We start from the raw sequence: 15,067 nt of genomic DNA on the forward strand, positions 1-15,067 counted from the left end.
GTTTATTTTTTATAAAACTCTCTCACTTAAAGCTTCATTGTAACTTCTTCTCACCCCTCTCCTTCTTCTTCTTCTTCTTTTCTCTCTCTCTCTCTCTCTCTCTCTCTCTCTCTCTCTCTCTCTCTCTCTCTCTCTCTCTCTCTCTCTCTCTCTCTCTCTCTCTCTCTCTCTCTCTCACACACACACACACAGAGCTTTTACCTTCTGCCAGACATTAGATTTGTTTGGTATTTGATGAGTTATATGTTGCATGTAATCGTGTGTCACGATTCGCTTTGCATTCTTTTGGCGAAGCATGCATTTTCAATATCAAACGATCGTATAAGTGAGGCGCCAAAATCGTGTTCGTGATTTACATACAGCTGCAAATTCCTCCCGAGTGCCCTGGTTTATTTCTCGACATAGAATCGACTTCTAAAACCTTTCATGGTCACGTCTTGGTGTTTTCTGTATTAAGATGTTTGGCTTTGCTCACACTGTGTGCTTCTTCTGCCTCGCCTGCTCAGGCGTGACGCAGAAACAGACATTCTATACTGAGAAACACCAGAGAAAGTCATGTGGAGCTGATAGACTTGAAAATGGTTTGAATGTAGTGGACATTTGTTTATATTTTGCGGTTATGCACTTTAATGGCTTTAAAAGCTGTTAATCGCTTAAACACAGCTTTAATGATGTGTCATGCAGTCTTTCCCTTTAAGTTCAATGCAGTTTATTAAGGATGCAACGGTCCAACAAGCCAACAGTTTGGTTTGTTTTGTGGATTCTTGTTTAGTTTAATCGAAGTACTTAATCATTTGTTTTTCGTCTTGTGTGCAATAACATTACCATACCTCCATAGATTTGATACAAAATAATTAATTAAATCATGCGAAATGTAAAAATACTAAAGCTCTATTGAACCTTAATTTCAAAATCATACTTTCAATTCATACACTGAAGGTAAAATAAGCAGAGTCTCTTTCCAAATGCGCTACTTGTCCACAATTGAAAACAAGCGACACACTTTAAACGGTTTTCTTCATGTAGCTTAAGAAATAGAGGTTCATGACAGATTTAAATCAGTGTTACTAAGTGACTCCACTAAATTAAACTATTTAAAATCTTTTCTTTTAAAGTGAAGTAAACATACAGTGATGCATTCAACAAGGACGCAGTTGTGGCGTCTGTGTTCTGAGTCACATCTGCGGTTAAGAAGAGATTACCTTCCTGATTATTACCGACTTATTTTTCAAAACAGCCACAGGAGAAGGTCACAGGCGTTCTGGCCTGGATAATGATGATGTTCCTCTGCGGGTTTTCCTTTTTGTTTACACAGACAGATCAAATCGACCAAAGGGATCCAAAACAAACGTTTACTCTCAGTCTGTGAGGCACCAAAATTGACATTTATCAAGTGAACCCTTATTCACACAGTTATATAATGAAAGTGTTAAAAGTCAAAAGTGTTATGGACAGGTCGACCGGAAGCCTGCATTATGTCCAGAGGTCAACTGTTGTATACTGGTCTGCGAAACTTCACTGATCACACGCATGGATGCAAGACGCTAGTTGTAAGAACGCTGAGGTCATAAATTTATTTTTGTTTGAGCAGAGCTGACAAAATCATACCCAAGGGTCCAAGAAACAGGAAGGTTTCCTCTGTCAACCTCTCAAAGGTTCAATACTGAACAACACTGCAATTGTTTCTTTTTAGATGCAACTTTAGACAAAACAGCATTGTGGCGAAATTCTGCAGTGCTGTAGAAATTCACTGTGCAAAACTCTTCCTCTTCAGATGAGAAAGTGAGGTTTTGTTTAACAGACCCCCCCCCCCCAAAAAAAAAAAATGCTCACGAGTGGGATATTTTCTTTTTGAAAAATGATCAGACATAACATTTTCAAAAGATAATCATTATATTTGTTTACCAGTTTTAGTCACAAAAAGGAAATGAAGGAACATGAAGACAGTTTATTTGTGTGACGTGATTTGCACAGATATTATTGAGATTTAGTGGATGTTTTATTGCCTGTGTCGACTTGATATAAATAAATATGAATACAAATATGACATTTTTATTTATTCATATGCACAATGATAAAAACAAGAATTATATTTCACAATACAAAGGCAAGTATTTGTGCCGGAGAGGAAAAGAAGCCCAAAGGGCTTACGTAAAATCCTCTCCCTCAAAACAAAATCACTAAAACACTAAAACTAATAGAAAAAAAAGAGAAAAAAGGGAAAGAAACAAAGAAAAGACACAATAAACAAACAGAGCGTGAAAAATATCCATAACATTACAAATTCATTTCATTTATATTATTTTGCCAGAAGATACCTCACCAGACTAGTCCTAAACATTTTGCAGGATGAGCTTAACAGACTTATGTAAAGAGTTGCAGAGTCGGGGGCCATGGAATTTGATAAAAGATTTATGACTGGAGGTACGACAAAGATGGTTAACATTTAGAGAAACATGCACAAAATTCCAGGCTGGCATTATTTTTCCACCTTTAAACCACAGATCCGTCATATCCATCTTCTGACATCTGCGGCTGCTACACACAGTGTGTGTGCCCCTTTATTTAGAAATTCTTGACCGCACAGGCTGGATTTTTTTTCCTAGTTTCTGAGTATTCGCCGTCGATGTCAACAAATAATCTTTTACTGTGATCGTCTTTTCCCTCTTACCCTTCCAGTGACGAGAACGCTATTATCTTTAGCCGCTCGACTCCTGAGTTGAACGTTGGTCACAGCACCAGATTGCGTCCATTTGTTTCCCTCCAGGCTCTTGTAAACGTTCATTGACTCTGTGGAGTGAGATGAAGGGAAGTTAATCAGGTGTTTGAAGATGTCAGGATACTGCAGGTCTGGACTAAAGTCCTCTCCCGCTGTTTCCAGACTTGTAAAAAGCACGCCGGGGGGCATTATAAAGATCAGATAAATTCACTCTGTCAAGTTTTTGTGATAAATTGGTCGATCTCCGTGGATTGAAACTCTGACAGGTTGAATCCGACACTGGTCCCGTTCATTTTTGCCACGTCAAAACTTGTTGTTTTGCATTCGCTGGCTTCTTTTCATTGATGTAGCACAGAATATTCATCAGATTATTGATCATTATTGGGTCATTAAAATGCTTGGAGGCCCCAGAGGCCTAACAGGTTTTCTGTGACTGACCACAATCAGTGATCCAGACTGAACTGTAAGTCACTTTGAACCTGTCATTAGGGTGCTTGAAGAACAGCTTAGCCGGACTTGACCTGGACTGTGCATTTGTTCACTGTCACTCACTTCAAAGCTGGCCAACTTGGGAAATTGTCTGACGGCTGCTGATATATTTCACCTGGGCCTTCCTCTCGTTCCATCTGCCAACTGCTACCACCGTCTTGTGCTTCTGACGATGCCATGTGGGCAGTATAGCCAACACTTAATGACTTCCACACCTCACTGCTCGTTGGCGCCATCTCTCGTTTTCTCTCTGTAACTTCCAGTGTTGTAACACATCTGTACTTCACTTTATTTGTATTTCTAGCAACTTTTTACTTTTACTCCCCTACGTTTCCTCTGACTATCGTTGTCACTCGTATTTATATAGAGCTTTTCTACTCTTAATGAGCTGCTTTACACGACAGTTTTGCCGTTCACATGCTTCAACGTGGGGTTAAGTGTCTTGTTCAAGGACGTACACGTATAGACGAGCAGAGCCAGAAATTGAACACACAACCTTCCAGTTTAATAACAAGTCGCCATATCACTGAGCCACCATGGCTCAACCCCAACTCTTCACTTAAAAAAACAAACAAACAAAAAACTTTTACTTTTAAAAATTAAGTTACATTTTATATCAGAAAATGACTATTGTCACATTGATACTTAAGTACAGTAAATGTCAATACTTCAAGACTTTTACTCAAGTAATATTATAAAAAGTGATTTCAACTTCTACCAAAGTAATTTTCTGCTAAGAAACTTGTACTTGTACTCAAGTATCCACTTTAGGTACTTTATACAAGTTTATACAGACTGGTATAAACACTTTTTACATTATTTGTTGAAATCCTCTTAACGTCCTGAGAGCCAAAGTTGTATTTTTGCACTCGTGATACTGTAATAAACGCAAGCAATCATTTCATTCAGATGACATACAATTATATCTACATCTACATATATCTGTCACTATATGATTTGACATATTGACAATATTTTAACACATGACAAGTCCTTTAAAAACCCTGGTTGATCTGTTGACTCTGAATGCTGTCAAAGATTTAATGTTGACTGAGTTAAGGAATTAGCTTCTCATCACAATCTTTATAGTTCACAAAAACATTTATAGTATAGTGCGCCAGGTGACAGTGAAATAAATGTGGGCTAAAGTTACAGACTGACGCTGTGGTAACATCGACCAGAGACAACACTTTAGAAGAGGGTCTGGTTCACATTTATCTGTCCATGCTCTGCATAATTAGACCTTTCCTATCCCCCACCCTAGTGCAGCTCTGGTCCCGCCTCCTGTACAAATCACAGTGTGTGTCTTCATTATCAACTGCAGGGCAAGGTAGTTGTAGTCAAGCAGAGATAACAAAAAAAACAAAAAAAAAAACAACAACAACAAAGGAATGGGGACTATATAAGGTTTGTGGGAAGACACACACACACAGAGAGAGAATCTTAGGTAAGGGGACAGAGATTGCAGAAAAGAAAAGATCAGTGGTGAAAAAGGTAGATGTGACTTGGGGATCAAAGAGGCAGAGAAATAAAAACGTTCTGCAAGAAGAAAGAAAAGAGCGGTCAGAAGAGTGGCCGGCTTCGTCCTAGACACAAGAGAAAGGCAACAACTGAGAGTGGGACAAAACTAAGGATCCACAGGTAAGGAAAATGATTATTGTTTGTTAATGTTTTGTTCCAACAATAGATATGGAGCCATAAGTCTCAAACACTGGGAATATGCGCAGATCTTTTTTATGGTCCTTCAAAAATAGAAAAGCTGAACTTAGGTAAACATTTCCCTTAGTTTTTTTTGTTTTTGTTTTCGTTTTAAGTCCCAACATATAGCACATATACATATAGTCTGTTTCAGTTTTGCACCTTGTCATTGCCACAAAGAAATCCAAATAATTATGATTTGACTTTTGTTAGAATGGAATGTTTTCTTATCTGAAGAGCAACTTTTTTTTTGTACGTTTAATTTCTGCGTCTCTGCAGTACTGCGTGACCGTGCACTCAGTTCTCTACTGTATATGTATGAAACAAATGCATTGTGCTTTTGTTGAATAATGCAATTATTTTTGCCATGTAATTGTGCAGCCTCCACTAATTATATTCACGTAGATTTCAGCAAAACTTTGTTGTTTTGGAAATGGTGTTTCAATTTTGTTCCACTTGTACTTTTGATTCCACAAGCTCTATTTTTGTGTTTTTAAAACAATTGTACAATAGTAAATGTGTTTTTTATAGAAACTGTGAAACTGCAGCCAGTAAGCAAAGTAATTTTAATGCCAAGTCTTCTGCCAAGTTAATTAAACTAAATCAATGCAGATTTTATGTGCTGGCTTGGCTTTGATTCAGTTTTTGAAAAACAGTGTGCAGACACTATTTTAAATAAATGTAAAGTTAGTTTAAAACTATAATAATAATTTTAATAACAATTTTAAGTAGGTTATGTTGTAGAAAATCTCTATTTACAGCAAAAATTTAAATATTGGTGCAGGATATCTAATTCTATGAGGGACATTATAGTTCGACAATATTGACTGCTGATATACCTGAAACAACAAGTCCTGTGAAATAAATCATGATTTTTTTTATTTTTTCCTTTCTATGAGTTACATATCGAATTTTTGATATGGCATTTAAAATTATGAAATTACTATAATTTCTGCAAAAGCATTTGTAATTTATTGACTTAAATACAATAATGACAATATTACATTTCAATAAAATATGCAGCGATCCATACGGAATAAAAAATTCTACATTTGATTTGGTATATCTTAAAAAACAACATTTTTTTTTGATTATATAAAGGGAAATTTGCATTTTGTGAGGTCACGGTGTAAGAGCGTACGGTCGGGTTGACAATAATAATAAGCGTAACATATGTTGAAAACATCTGTCATTTAAAGACAGGATGGGAAAGACCAGATGTTTCTTATAGGTTTGTTTGTAATATCACAGAAAATGAACAGACTCAAACTCAACTCCTGTTAAACCGGACCAATTACTTCATTTAAATACAGTGATTAGGCAACGTGAAGATTTCATAAACACTGTTTTGACATTCGCAGTGTGAAGCGGTCGCAGTGCCAAGGACATTCTGAGCTCAGAGCCAAAGAAAACCAGCTGAAAATGTGAATGAGTTTATATTTCTACAAAAGTCACTTTAGTGTTCCTCAGAGATGTGCCCTAAATAACCAAGCCAAAGAACATAGTGAGCTTTAACACTAACACATCAGCCTTTTGTATTATTATTATTTTTTTTTAATTGAATCTCCTCAACCTATGATGACTGTATTTAAAGTGAAATGGTTTCAAGACACAACGTTTTCATAACGCACGTTCAACACAACCAAGGCTGGACAAATTGCTGTACACAATTACATCAGTAAAACGGCGCAGACGTAAAACCACAGCAGCGGACGATAATAATATTTTATACACGGCACAATAAAACAATAAAACACACAAAAACCCAGGAGTAGGAGTAGGATTTTAAATGTGACGTAAAAAGTCTAAAGAGACTGGGCACATTTACTGCGTCAGGCCAGACTATACTAAAGCCGTGTGTGGTTTATATCACATTTACTGTACACTTAATTCTCTGTTATACTCACACCAACGCTTTTTCAGCAGCAGGCAGAAGCTTTCTCTTGTTGAGAATTTTTTATTCACTCATCAAGTGAATATGTTTGGAACTACCTTAAAAATATATATAGATAATGGTGATCCATGATCTATCCATCTAAACATCTAGACCTTAACCTAAAGTAAAACTGGTCCTGATAAAAAGAAGTGTACACACACGCACCCACGCACACACAGGCTGACGCAGCTTTGAATTTACAAACTTAACAATCCATTATCCCATAACCCTCAACAATTCATGGGTTACCTTAACCTACAGTTCAAATATTGGCCTTAAACCTAACCTAATGTTCCTCAGGAATTAGCTTCTGCTTCATTGGGACCAGGTTTGGGTCTCCCTGAGGACTACCAGTCCTAAAAAGGTCAGCGTTTATGCCAGAAAGAAGGTAATAAATACAAGTATGTGTACACGCACACACACACACACACGGACCATCACAAGGTGAAAAGCGTATCAGCCGTGCGCTCAGGGCTTGTAATAAAACAAACCTGTGCGTCGACGTGCGGCCAAGTGACTGCAAACGGTTAAGATCAAAACCTCATCGCGTTTATAGTTATTGTTAATTTCTGTGGTGATGAAAGCTCTGGTGTCAGAGACGGAGCATTTTGCGTGAAAATAAAAACATTAAAGTTCAAAGAGTGGAGTGGAGGCATAGGCAGTAAAGAAATAATGTGACGTGAGAACAGACACGTACTAAAAGTCATGGGGTCAGTAGCTGCACGCAATTGAATTTTCAAATAATTTGCCAACATGGGGACTCTTTAATTCGTTAAAAGTGGTGTAATCTATTTGAACATCCGCATGGTATGTATTTACATCCCCTCTTCATTTTAATCTAATAAGAGTGCATTTAATCAGACTAGCACTACTTAAGACCATCCGCTATCCCTAATCTCCAAATTTGCACAACACTAACTGGATTAATGATAATTCATTTTAAAATAACTAGATTTTATATACGCCGATAAACTCTTTTATCTCCACACATGTATCATCATGCATCAAAGCAAGGCTGGGGGTGAAGGAAACGCAGCACTGGTAATCCCTCGTCTTTGTTTCCATTAATTTAATGCATTGCTTTATTCAGTGAGGATGCAACACCGTCGGTCATCTCGTATCAGTTGTACAACGAGACAAGACAGAAGTACAACCGTACAACTCTGGCTTTTTCAACACGTGTCTCAAATGTTTTTAGGTGCTACATGTGAACGGCTCCTAAACCAGACAAAAGCACAGATAAAGACTTATTCAAACTGTGATCTGGACACTGTCATTGTCAGAGGAAACATTTGCTTCAGCTTTGGTAGATGTGCAGTGAGTTCAGCAAAAGCTGATGTTCTTTTGTCTTTGATTTTCTTCTCACTGACCTTCGTTGCGGAGATTTGATTATTTGGTGAGTCGACCAAGGATGGAGTTTTCTGGAGTCAGAGATGAGTTAAGTTGAAAAGCTTTATTGGAAGCAGCTCAGATATATGAACAAGTATGTTAACAGTTGGGCATCCTCTGTCAGTCTGCCTGTGAGTCCCAGAGTTAGGATATTTAAAGGTTTCTCTGTTGATACATGGAGCTGACCATGGGGAGGACTGCGCAGTAGCGTCATCAGTCGTCTGCCCCAATTCCGGTCAGGCTCAGCGGAAATTTGAAGAGACAAATTCTGTAGACAACAGACTGGAGCCAGTGCTATACCGAGGTCGCTGTGATTACAACAGTTGCGGCAGGCGCCATCCTGAATTGTTTAGGCTTATGCTTAGGAATGGGAGCTAACCGAATAATGTTTTTCCCTTTCAACCTTAATTCACATGCATGGTATTATTATAAAAGTTGTAGTACTACAGCTCCTTTCTTAGATGTGTAGTACTTATTGTTATTATCTAACTCAGTTTTTACATACATATACCAATAAGTGAGCCACACGATTGGTGCAGTAGTTGGCACAAGGGCCTTTCTGGCCCTGGAGTTTGCATGTTCTCCCCATGTGTGTGTGGGCTTCCTCCCACAGTCCAAAAAACGTGCAATATGGGGATTAGGTAAAATGGACACTTAATTGTGACTGTAGGTGTCAGAGTGAGAGTGAATGGTTGAGCGGTTGTTTGTATGTGTCCCACCTGTCGCCCTATGTCAGCTGAGATTGGCACAGCGCCCCCCTGCGACCCTCCTGTGACGATAAAGTGGTAGAAGATGGATGAATGGATGGATGGATGGATGGATACCAATAAGTGATAATCGATGATGTTGTCACAGTGGTACCTGTCAGAAGGATTTCCTAGACGGCAAGGGGTAGTTGTATCTTGAAATGATGAGTTAAAGCAGAACACTTGACACTGGACTTTTTAATCTCTATTTTTTGTAATTGTGTATTTTATGTTTTGGGTCTGCCTCATGAGACAAACAGTGTTTTGTAGTTGTGGGCTATATAAATAAATTTTGATTTGGACACCAGCATAGTTAAAGACATCATGGATGTCATCATTAGCCCGAAGTATTCAAATTGTAAAAACATGACACTACATGACACACACTAATACACCAACATAAAAAAAAGGAGACGGCAATAAAAGAAAGCGTAAACAAGGATGAAAACAACTAGATAACGAGAGAACAAGGTCTGGTTTCTGTCTATAGACATCCACAGTGCTGGAGTGAGAGTTGAGTGCAGTAACATCTTGAATCAAAGTCGAACCTAAAGGCAAAAAGAAATGGGATGCATCATGCGAGAAACATCAGGGACCAGTTAGCAAGAGACCACCTGGGAAGTGTAAATTGAACGGCAACACATATTGGAACGATTCAGAAAGAAGCAGACGTCTGATACTTTAGGCTGTGACTGACTGTGTACCTATTTCTGGAATTCCAGGAAAACAAATAAATGATATGAGGCCGAGGGTGAACGTGCAGAGAGACATGCAGGCGACTCACACAGTCCTGAACAAAAATTAGAAATATAATAACGGAAAATATTAAAAAAAAATAAAAATCATAAATCAAACATCTTCAAATGGTTGTGATAAGGTACTTAAGACAAATAACATAATTTAAGCAGATTCTCACAGGGGAATTAAAGGGAATTTAAGTGGCACTTGCATCTCATGACCCTGTACAGTTGTCTTTTGACGCTTTTCCACTACATGGTCCCGGCACGACACGACTCGACTCGGAACAGCACAGCACTTTTTTTTTTTTGCTTTTCCATTAGCGATAGTACCTGGTATTTTTTAAGTACTATGCTCTGGTAAGTTTCCAAACAAGCTGAGACAATACTGTGTGTGTAGTCGTCATACTGCCGGCCACTGATTGGTCAGAAGCATGAGCAAGACGTCCAACGCTAGAATCAAACCGAACAATGCCCAAATTGTAGATCCATCCATCCGTCCATCCATTATCTACAACTTTATCCTCCACCGGAGGGTAGCGGGGGGTGCTGTGCCTATCTCAGCTGGCATTGGGTGATAGGCGGGGTACACCCTGGACAGAAATTGTAGATCAATTTAAAAAGAAAAATCCTGAGAACTTGCGTTAATCTCCAACATTAAGCAAGGAAATGTCTACAATCTTAATATTTAACAGAGGAGTCTGGTGCATATGCCTGCGATCGCGAGTGACAGGCGAGTGTGTGCTCCGGTCATGCAAGAAGTACTGAATGATTCTGTGACCAAATCTTTTTAGTTAACTGATTGTAATGATTCAGGACACTGAAAACAACTGCTTTACAAGTCACTGTTCACTAGTTTGTGTGTGGAAAAGTGTGTATTTGCCTACAATAGGGCAACACCCTTCTTTTCACAACAAAAATTGTCCTAATAAGAAATGGGTAGTCACACAACTTATTAATATGCTGTCAAATAAAAACATTTTTCAATTTGATGTATGCTGAATCAGCTGCACTTCAACAATAAATTGTGGTAAATTGTGTAAATGAAGCCTTATAATGGTGAAATTGTTCGCAGATAAAAACCCTCAACAGAGAAATTGAGCAATGATAACGATGTGAATGTTTTACTTGACGTTTTTGTACAATATATTAAATACTGTACATAAACATGCCCTAAACAAATATATTGTGATACCTTTGTTTCAGATAAAGATGCATGTCTTCTTGCTGCTTGGCTGCTTTGTCCTCACCACGACAGAGTACTTTCTTTGCTCTGCCCACATGATCCCAGATGAAATACTCTCCAGCAATCTATCTGTATCTAACACTCTGTCTGAAAGCCTGCAGATACACTCACCTCCTGTTGTTATTGTTGGTAAGATTCTTTTGCTGTTTTTTTTTTTTTTTTTTAAAGACCTCATCATTTCTGCCAAATGATGCTGCTCACGTGTATGATACGATACTTGTGCAGAGGTGTTTTCATTCTCTTATGTTTGCTTTCAGAGTTGCCCAGAACACCGAGGAAGAGAAAAGGAAAGAAACAAAAAAAGGTGGGCACACAATAGAGGTTTGACAGCATGTAACAGTTAAATCAGAAATTGAAGTTATTTTTCTTATGTCAAGAAAATAGTAAAAAAAAGTGAATAAACATGTTCGTTTGTGAGGTAATAATATTACTTATATTCTTCTCATGGTTTTTTGGCTATATACCACGCAACTGACAATTGAGATGATGTGCTTTCATGCTGTAGATTTAGGGAAGATTTGTCTGTTTCATACACTGTTTTTATCTTAAAAAACAGTTTGTTAGTCCCATTTAGATCAATGATCACCTTTACAAGGGAGACCTGGCAAAGGTATCAGTAGCCTATGGCAAGTCGTTTTAACATTTAACAGCTAGACTGGGTATACATTACAAATATCTGTGATTCAATTCTTCCTAGTCAAAAAGAACATTTCAGGTATCCATAATGACATTCTTCCTAGGACAAATGACGTCACTTTTGCCATTCATGTGTATTGGGCTTTCAATTTCAGATATCCACAATTACATTCTGGATATCTAGAACGAACATTCTGGATATCTGCAATAGAATTCTTACGAGGAGAAGCTCCCATTTCAGATATCTTCGATCGAATTGTTACTAGTCATAATAACATTTACGGTAATTGTAATGAAACCACACTGAAGTGACGTCATTTGTCCTTGGAAGAATGACATTGTGGATAGGAAGAATTGAATTTCAGAGATCTGTAATACATATCCAGTCTCGCTATTAAATGTTAAAAACGTCTTGCCATAGCAGCTGCTATTAAACACGGACAACCGGGACTCCAAAGTCTTCACCAGAGCTTTAAACTATTTCAGGCTTATTGTAATATTGTAATTATAAAATGTACTCTTCTTGTGTCGGGTGAAAAATAAAACACACCCACAAAACAAAAAGACAAATTAAATGCATGTTCACACATGGAGCTGCTGCTGCTGCTGCGTTTAACTTGATAATGTCATAACATATATTAGTTTAAATGCTGCTCTGTAATCAACAAAATTAGCGGGACTCAACAAAAGAGTCTACTCAAATGCTTCGTCAAAGTTGTCCGTAGTTTATGGACAAAGGTCTGGGTCTGGAGTGACCCCTTCTGAAGAGCGTGGGAGTCCAGAGTCACAGGAAAATTCCTATATATATATACTTGTGGCTAGAATCAATATCACAGGGGTAAAACCCAAAAACAGAGGCAGACGAGGTGTTCACTTACTTTATTCAAAGAAGAAAAAGTGTCCTTTGCAGATGGGTGGAAGAAAAAAAAGAAAAGAAATCTAAGCTGCAAAAACCAACTGAACTTAGAAATAAGCAAAGTAAACTAAACGCCAATTGGATATAGAATAAAGTAAAAAAAAAAAACATTCATGAGAAGTGGGAACAGGTGTACAAATAGATGGGGCAGATAGGAGTATGGGAAGGACTGTGAGAAATAAAATGGAGCTCAGCTGCGGTCGAAAAAGTTTACTTTGAAGAAAAGCAGGTTGTGTTTGCTTGCTTTGGTATGGTATTGGTTTTCACTGTGTGTGTGTGTGTGCACGCGCGCACATCTTTTTTTTTCACCAGTCTGCTTCAGTTAAACAAAGTTGAGCGCAAGAGGAGTTAAGATGCAAAACTTTTGGTGGCTTAAGTCACGTGACAGTGGGTATCTAAAAGTCATGATATTTTATTCACCACTATGATCACATGTATTATTCCCTCTTCATCTTCTTCTTTTTCTTTTCCCCCCCAGAACAAATATGGTGCAAAGCACCCACCTCCTCCTCCTCCTCCTACTGCTCCTGCCAACTGCACTCCCTTGTGGGGAAGCTGCAAATCTCAGAGCAATGTATGCTGTGACATCTGTGCCTTCTGCCAGTGTCGCCTCTTCAGAACTGTGTGTTTCTGTCGAATGGGCAACCCTCACTGCTGAGCGGCCGTCTGCAGCCTGACCCAACAAAACTTCATGCTGGAACAAATCACTTGAAGCAAGACAAACTGCTTCTAGGGTTTGGTCCTCGGTTCTTAATGCTGCGCTAAATCTACTGCATGAAAGCACTTTATCAAACAGGACTGCGCCACAGCAAAGTGCCTAAAATCTTCCAGGGTGTAATGCTTGAACTGTAGCACTGCTATGAAACTTTTTTTAAATTCATGTTTTTAAGCTTTAAACGTGCATACACAGATTAATACTGTATGCTCAAACTATTTTCTATTGCTTTATTTTTTACACAGACATACATATCATTTCAATGAGTAGCCACTATTTTAATAAACTTCTGTACCATATTCACTGTTGAATTGTCTTTTGAAATGTAATAGGAAATGAAGTTTATTTTGTAAGGGAGTATTATACACTCCCCCTTACAAAATAAACTTAATTTCCTTGAGTCCTGGAATATTATTACAGGACTCAAGGTTACCCAGATAAGTTTTACGACTGATCAGAGCAGACAATGTTTGCTTCTCTTGCTCTCTAGACCCCGACTGTGAAAAAAAAATTATAATGTGGCCAAGAACGAATAAGGCTTGGGAATGAGATGTGCAAAAGCATTTCATACCCCGCCTTTTCGCCCTTTGTCAGCTGGGATTGGCATCGGTAGAAGATGGATGGATGCCATATTCATTCAATCCCATCCAGCTCCTGGAAAAAGGAATTGTGCTCCATCCATTCCATTCCTCCATGTGTGCAGGCCAGACAAAGCAGAAAAAAATATCAGGACCCCGTTCCCAAGCTTCCATTCAAATATGATTTCTGTGTTTTTTTGTTTTTTTTTACTTTTAATTAAATTTATTACCATTTAACCGTGGTTGGCCACATGGTGGGGCCATGATCAGGGCTAACAGTAAATTTAGCCCTTAAACTTTTATGTTTTACTGTCAGTAAACTGCTTTTGTACAAATAAAGTTAAAAAGCTCTTTATTCTGACTGCTATGCTGATCTAGACCAGGGACATTGCTCTCTAAGTCTTTGGTTTTGCAGCAAAACGGCAAGCAACAGGAAAATGGCCAAATAAACCATAAGAAGATGGAGCAACATTAAGCATACAGGGAGACATATAGAAGGTAAATCGCTGTTACTGTAGTAACTTCAGAGGTCAGTGGTGATTTTATTATTGTCCCAAGTGATCAAAAATGTGCACAATTTTGAATAACTTTTTATTATTTATTTTGAATAGAACTGAGGATTGCCACAAACACTCTCCAGCCTCTTCGCACAGCACCTTTTCTCTTCTTGCGTACAGTTTATGGCTAGAAGTAAGAAATCACGACAGTCGCGTGAATAATGCCAGTGGATTGGTAGTTAGCATCGTTTATGGTTATTTGGTCAGCTGCTAACTCTGGGAACTTTAAGATACGCTGCTGGTATTAGCGCCAGAATTACCACAATTATCCAAGTAACATTGGAGCAACTAAAGCAACCATAACTGATTTACTGAGCCACTTGCTTGGTCTTAAACCAGGTAGCTGCCTTGGTTTGATGACACCGCCTGCTGTCGAGGAGCAGATGAATCCAGGGAAGTAGGGGTGTGCACGGTGTAGCATTGTCGAGGTGGAGTGGCTCATGAGTTGTTATGTCTCTCTTGGAAGCTGTTCCATCCATCCATTATCTACCGATTTATCCTATCTCAGCTGACATAGGGCGATAGGCGTGGTAAACCCTGGACAGTTTGCCAGGAAAGGCCCTTGTTCCAACTGGGGCTCAGGTCTTCTTGCTGCAAAGGCGAGAGCGCTAACCAGTACATGGGCCCGCTGTAAAGAATCATCACCTTTAATTGTTGAGATTTATATCTGTACAGAGATCAAAGAGAGAATATTCCAGTTGCTGA

General features: G+C 38.5%; 1 protein-coding gene across 1 annotated transcript; it reads left to right on the top strand.

Moving 5' to 3' along the window:
* Window positions 1-4,717: 4,717 nt before the first annotated feature.
* asip1 (agouti signaling protein 1) lies at window positions 4,718-13,300 on the top strand. Its single transcript, XM_083892671.1, has 4 exons — window positions 4,718-4,849; window positions 10,921-11,089; window positions 11,218-11,264; window positions 12,991-13,300. The coding sequence occupies exons 2-4, from the start codon at window positions 10,927-10,929 to the stop codon at window positions 13,168-13,170; spliced, it is 390 nt and encodes a 129-aa protein (XP_083748797.1). The 5' UTR covers window positions 4,718-4,849; window positions 10,921-10,926; the 3' UTR covers window positions 13,171-13,300.
* Window positions 13,301-15,067: the final 1,767 nt, after the last annotated feature.

This window comes from Microchirus variegatus, assembly GCF_963457635.1.
Source record: "Microchirus variegatus genome assembly, chromosome: 7".
Classification (NCBI taxonomy): domain Eukaryota; kingdom Metazoa; phylum Chordata; class Actinopteri; order Pleuronectiformes; family Soleidae; genus Microchirus; species Microchirus variegatus.

What these genes read in the sequence shown, in the direction of transcription:
- asip1 (XM_083892671.1), top strand. Translation starts at nt 10,927, where the DNA reads ATGCATGTCTTCTTGCTGCTTGGCTGCTTTGTCCTCACCACGACAGAG. An exon ending in ACCTCCTGTTGTTATTGTTG is followed by an intron (nt 11,090 to 11,217) that starts GTAAGATTCTTT and finishes GTTTGCTTTCAG; the next exon opens with AGTTGCCCAGAACACCGAGG. An exon ending in AAGGAAAGAAACAAAAAAAG is followed by an intron (nt 11,265 to 12,990) that starts GTGGGCACACAA and finishes TTTCCCCCCCAG; the next exon opens with AACAAATATGGTGCAAAGCA.